We start from the raw sequence: 6,465 nt of genomic DNA, 5'->3' as shown, positions 1-6,465 counted from the left end.
AAGTCCCAGCTTCATTTATTTCTCTTCTGAATAGTTGCTGTAGGTTCAAATTAACTTCTCTATCTTTATGTTCTTCTCTGTCCAATTTCCCACATTCAGTATTCTGAGACCAACCCTTTACGTTTCTTCTGCAGTTACTATACCACGGTACTTGCTGAATAGAAATGGAGACCTCAGACCTTGGTGTAGAGCCCCTTCCGGCTCTTAGCCCAGCCCCCGTCTAAGCTGCTTCTCACTAACTCTCCTTTACATCTGTTGGGGTCTGTCTCAAGTACAGTAAACCATTCCCCAAACTGTTATTACTGCCTCCTTCCTCAGGAGCTTGTTTTCATCCTCTTCCCTTGGCTTGAAATGCACTTCTAGAACCTTCCATTGGTTGAAATCCTCTTTATCCTTCAGTATGGATCCCAATGTGAGCTCCTCACGGGACCTACCATGGGTTCCTCTAAATGGCGGTGGCGTTCTCCTAAGTCCTAAAACACTCTAGCCCCTATGCACACTTTTCTAATGGCTTAGCTTGTAGTTATTTTTACAAGCCCACCTTATTTTAAAGCTTATTAATCTTCTCAATGATTCATAATCTTTAAAGCCTTCTAGCTCCCAGCCTAGGAATTTCATGTCACCCAGTAGGTGCTCACTATGATTTTTTTTTTTTTTTTGGACTCATGTCTGATTTCTAGCCAGGAACTTTGCAGGCAGGTCATCTATAAATTTTAAAGGACAAATTCACCAAATATGGGCAGTTTTAATTTAAGAGGTGGGTAGCATAATATCAGGTTATCGAGAGAAGATGGTGGTCATGGCATTGTTAAACAGGGGCTTTGGATGTCAAAAAGGGAAAGGCAGGGATTCTCAGGATTTCTACGCTAGCATGAAGGGGGAGAGGAAGATATTTCAAGGGAAAAATCATCAGCAGTTACAAGACTTAAGCTGCTTTCTTCATGAGCGATGACTGGGTATGGCTTAAACTTGAACATTTCTCCTTCTTTTATAATACATGGGTTATTTCCTAAAATTATGGGCAGGAAGAGAGGTCTATACCAAGATACACATATTTGAAATGCCACCTAGAAAAAGGTAGGTTTGTCCAAGCACCCGAAAGCTCTCATTTTTTAAGAGCTAGTGATGAGGCCTACCTAAAAGACCGCCCACCAGAAGACCTGAACTCACCGTCATCTCATTGTTCTCTTTTATGTGTTTTAGGCACTTGCCCCACATGACAGGAAGGCGAGCTTCTGGTTAGAAGACACGTGCCCCGAGTCCAAGGCCGTCTGCCCACCATGAAGGGGACCTGCGTCCTTGCATGGCTGCTCTCCATCGTGGGGTGGTGGAGACTCGCCCAGCCGGAATCAGACGCATCTCAGTGCCAGAGAGTGGATCACCCAGTCATTTCCTATAAAGGTGAGGGGCAGGCACCCCCGGACACAAGGGTGCCACTTACATGCACTTTCCATGTTCAGGGATAGAAAATAGCGTTGGTTATTGCCCTGTCATTCTGGGACTCTCGCTTTAGACATTGTTTAAAATACAAGCAAAAATACAAAATCCTGGACTGCAAGAATTTCCTGTCCGGAAACTGATTACTACAGTCTTGAGAAGAATTCAAAATCGGAGTCATCGCGGGTAGAAATTCCCATTGTTGAGGCCGCCTTTATTTAAAGGTACTGCGAGCCTCCTTGGTATTCGAACCAGGGCCTGAAAATGTGATCCACAGAAATAATAACAACCCCAAGTAACAAAAAATTCCCTTCGACGTTTCCCAGCAAAGCCTTAGTCTTACCACCAAACTTGACGCCTTGGTCCCTATTTGACACGGCATGGCAGGTGGTATTGATTTACTGTCTTAAGAATGTCTTGGATATGTGGGATTAATTATTTAGTATGTATATCTTGTTAATTTTTCCTTTTATTTATCAGAATTCATTTAGGGCTCTCTATACTGTGGGTACTCTAAGCTTTCAGGATGAAAAATAAATTAGTCTTGGTCCCTGCCCTCAAGGTACTTTAAGTTATATTATCAAGCTAACTATATAACTAATCAGATACTGTATTTTAATAATGTATCCGATAAATAGCTTTATGTTTTGTTATGTTTTAAACTTCATATCATGAAAAATTTCAAATATCTGCAAAAAGAGAAAGAATTGTCTACGGAATGCCCAACCCAACACTCATTCATTCACGGTCTGGCTTTTTCTTTTAAATCCCACCCATGCTTCACCCCATCCCCACCAGATTACTTTAAAGCAAATTCAAAAAATCATATAACTGTATCTGTATTATTTCAGTGCATGACTGTGAAAGAAGGGGTTCCCAGCACCATTATTGCATCAGACCAAAAAAAAACAAAGCAAAACAAAAAACCCCTAAAATCTACCAAAAAAACCCAGCCTAATTCCATAAAATCATTTGACATCCAGTGAGTATTGTGAGATCCCTGATGGTCTCATGAATGTGGATGCGTTTTTTTGGTACCGTTGGGTTGACACAGGATCTAAATGTAGCTCATGCTCTGCAACCGCTGGTCTTCTGCTATTTCGTTGGGGTGGTTTTGCTCCCTGTGCAAATTAATTACAGAAGAAATCCTAGCTCTTTGTCCTTTAGAGTTTCCCACAGTCTGGATTTTGCCAAGTGCGTCCTCTTGGTGTTCAAATGTTCTTCTGTTCTGAGTATTTGTATAAACTCATATTGGTATCAGGAGGCGGCTTTGATTCGGGTTCACATCTTTCTGTCTTCCCTGTGGCACGGATGCTGCTGTGTCCTCCGTGGGGAGGCAGGTTCTGTCTAGGTGTGAAATTAGCAGTCAGTGATGGTCACGGCCAAAACCTACCGATTCATCCAATGCTGTAAAGCTGGGATTTCCTAATTTTATTATTCTTTCTTCATTGAATAGCAAGAATATTTCTGTATAAAGTAAGTTTCCCTTATCAACTATTTGAATATTCTGAGGCTTAGAAAAGTAAGAATTAATGCTTTTTTCCTAGTTTTTTTTTTTTTTTTAAGACTAGTTGGTTTTCTAACATTATGTGAAGGGAGCAAGTAAGGTGTTATGTTTACTTTTTGTTTTGTCTTGTTTTCTTATTTTGGTTATTAGAATCGTTGTTACTGTATGGATGTTAACATCTGAAATATTTCAAGCGATTGCAGTTTTGATGCTTACGGGGTGAAATCATCTCATTTGAAGCCCAAGGAAGCCTCTTCAAGTAGGCTCCTGAGCTCTTCTGACATAACCCAGGTGCCTCTGCCAGCTGCTTACTCTCTGGGACAGCAAGATGTTCCCGACTCCTTCCCTCCCATCACTTCCTCCCGTTGACCTGAGCATCAGCCATTTTGGGCTGATTTAAGCACAGATGTCCCCAGTGTTAGGTCTTTTCAGTGCACAGAACTCAGGAAAAAGTTTTAAAATTGTACCGTGATTCCTCTGGTTGCTTCCAGCTCCCCTCCAGGATGCTCGGGCTTCTCTCAGCCTCTTCTCTCTACCTTCTGTATGTGTCTTTTTGTCCTGGGCACAGAATCCTGGATCTCTGAAGCCACCAGAACATTCCTTTGCCTTTCTCTGCAGCAGACCCTGCGTCGTTTCAGAGCTAGAGTCCAGCAACTCTAGTCGTTTTTGACGACTGAAAGCCCTGTGAGGTGGTCCGCTTCTCTTCTTTCAGTCCTCCGGCTACCCAGGGCCTTGGGAAACGAAAGCAATTACTTCACTTGAAGTCGTTTCCTTCTGCGCGGTTATGCTACCAACTCGAACCCGGGTGCATTTCATTTGTTTCATTTCTCTTTTGATTTTTAGAAATTAAAAAAAGAATTTACCTTATTTTGTCGTGTTGCAAAATTTCATTAAGGAAAACAAGGAATGTTCAGAGAATCTGCCCTCACTCGTGCTTTCTCCATCCTATCCCCTCACTCTGCACTCAGCTGTTTTACTTCTGTTTTATGGTCCCTGCTTCTCTTCGCCTGTCTAGCATTTTCTTGACATGGTGGTATATCATGGAGTCCACACCCCAGCGGCGGGCTCCCTGCCACTCCTTTCCAGAGCACAGAGCTCTTCACCGTGTGGTGAACCACAGTGTACCAGCAGCTCCCAACGGGGAGACATTGAGGGTGTGTTCTGCCCTTTGTGGTCATGGGTAGTGTTACAATGAGTGATGCCTACTTGAGACATTGCTTAATCCTTTGCAAGGGTACCGCGGCAGAGATTCCTAGCACTGGGACTGTTAGGTCAAGGGGTAAATGTATATGTGGTGTTGCTAGATACCGCCCAGTTCCCTTTCATGAAGGTGGCGCCATTTTGAGTTCTCCTTCGCCCTGGGTATGAGGATCTCTTTCCCACCAGCCTTTCCGGTGGAGTGTACTATCACTCTTTGGGATTTGGACTAATCCCATAGCTCATCGAGAACCTCCCAGCATAATTTTAACTTGCTTATGTTTAAGTTGGAGCTAATGTTTAGCAAACATTTAATAGGCTTCTGTTCTATACCATGGTTTGTACTAAATACTGAGGAGGTAAAGCAAAAAAACAGTCCCCATGTAGGGGGTTAGAATATCTCTGGGACTGTAAACCAAAGGAGCATTGCATTACATCCTGTTAAAGATCCTAACAGGTGTGTTGGCTGGGTGCTGTGGGAGCCCAGGAGAGGGGGCATCTGGACCCGAGAGCCCGGGTTTTAGGGGAGTCGTTACAGGCTTCTGGGATGAGGCAAAAACAGCAGAGATGAGCCCTGAAAGGTTCTCGAACGTGTTTAGGAGTGTGATGAGTGGAAAGGTGCCTCGGGGAGAGGAGAGAACAAGGGCAAAAGCCCTGACCTAAGGGAGGGGCACATCACAGGTCCCGGCATGTTTCCTGTAAGATGAGCCATGAAACCTTCCTTCAGGTTATGGAGAGGAGGTGAGGGGAGATGAGGCTAACGTGGCTGTAGGGGTTCAGTATTGTCCCGCATCGGAAGGCCTGTTAAGAAGCGCTCCCCACCTGGACAGTCCCCGTGCTCAGAGTTGCCGACGCAGTAGCGAGAGCCCGTCCTGAGGTCGCCTCCGTGATCGGAGAGAGCAGGCACAAGGCACTAAGCTAAAGGGGCGGGAGCGGGACTCTTTTTGCTGTCGATTCCGTATGGAATAGAGAAGGGAATCGGACATGATGATTTTTAGATTGAGAAAGCGGAGTTCCTGCCTGCCCTCCGCTGGGCTGTGCAGCCGAGGATAGGGAAGGGAGAGGCCGCCCTCCACACATCAGATGATGCTGAGTTCGAGGCTGACGTGGCCCAGAGGGCAGAGCGACTGAGTCCTCGTGGTTTCTCCAGGACTTTTGTAGGGGAGGCCCTGGGAGTCCTACGATCTGTGTATTACCTTCCTAGGGCTCCGGTAACAGGGTGGTTTGTAACAGCAGAAATATTCTCTCTCACGGTTCTGGAGGCCAGAAGTAGAAAAACAAGACAACAAGAACAACAACAGACACCCCAGGTGTCAGAAGGGCCCTGCTTTCTGTGACCGCTCTAGGGAAGAATCCTTCTTTGCCTCTTAACTTCTGGGAGTTGTCCGCAGGCCTTGGGCTTCCCAGGCTCCCTGACTCATCCCTCCAGTCTGAGTCCGGACCCACAGGGCATTCTCTTGGCGTTGCTGTGTCTTTTCGTGGCTCCTCTTTTTACAAAGATGCTGGTCACACTGGAGTAGGGCTCACCCTCACCCAGCATGATCTCAGTGTAACGAATGACGTCAGAAAAGACCCTCATTCCAAGTAAGGTCTCATTCACAGACACCAAGGTTTGGCCTTCAATGTGTCTTTTTCAGGGGGGTGCACGGAGGGGACACAATTCAATCTAACCAGTGGCATATGTCAGAGCAGTTTCAGGACAGCGCTGGGGGAAGAAACTAGATGGTAACAAGCAGAGAAACAAATGTGAGGTGAAGGCGGGGATAGAAAAGGAGACGGTGATCGACTCGGCCAGTAGGGATGGGAGAGCCGGGGACAGCTTTTGAGAGAGCATCACTTAAACATCCTTAAGCAGTGATGGGGAAAGGCCAGGTGACAGAAGAGGCTGTGGAGAGGAGAGGAGGAGGTCATTGATTAGGCAGAGTCCCCGGGCTGTAGGAGGGGATCGGATACTGGGCACAGGTGGGAGATTAGCCTACAGGAAGCGGACCCCACCTCCAGTGAGTCTGGAGGGAGGGATGGAGGCGGGCCGGGGTACCCAGGATGCAGGAGAGTTAGCGGTGGGGATGGCTGCAAGGGGAGGGGCTCCCCAGGACCTCCATCTCTCCCTCTCGGCAGGGAAGGAGTAGGCAGGCCATGGGCTTAGGAAGGAACGGCTTCTCTGAGGACGGGGTGAGGCTGTTCATCACAATATACACCAGAGACTCCCTTGGGGGATGTTAGGACCCAAGTTCATCCTTGAAAAAGCACAGGTTACCCCCAAGCGGGAAGTCCCTGGTGTCCTGCATGAACGATTCTGTGGAGAGCGCGACTGTACGAGAACG

The 6,465-nt window shown here is 46.5% G+C and overlaps 1 protein-coding gene across 1 annotated transcript in view; it reads left to right on the top strand.

Moving 5' to 3' along the window:
• Window positions 1–1,280: 1,280 nt before the first annotated feature.
• SEMA5A (semaphorin 5A) overlaps window positions 1,281–6,465 on the top strand; it is a 297,989-nt gene continuing 292,804 nt past the window's right edge. Inside the window, exon 1 of the mRNA XM_032861862.1 lies at window positions 1,281–1,401. Coding sequence (XP_032717753.1) covers window positions 1,281–1,401 — 121 coding nt within the window. The remainder of the gene's footprint in view (window positions 1,402–6,465) is intronic.

This window comes from Lontra canadensis, unplaced genomic scaffold (genome assembly GCF_010015895.1).
Source record: "Lontra canadensis isolate GAN:19392208 unplaced genomic scaffold, GSC_riverotter_1.0 scaffold22, whole genome shotgun sequence".
NCBI lineage: Eukaryota > Metazoa > Chordata > Mammalia > Carnivora > Mustelidae > Lontra > Lontra canadensis.
Note: the sequence above shows the minus strand (reverse complement) of the source record. Positions and strands in the feature narration are given on the sequence as shown.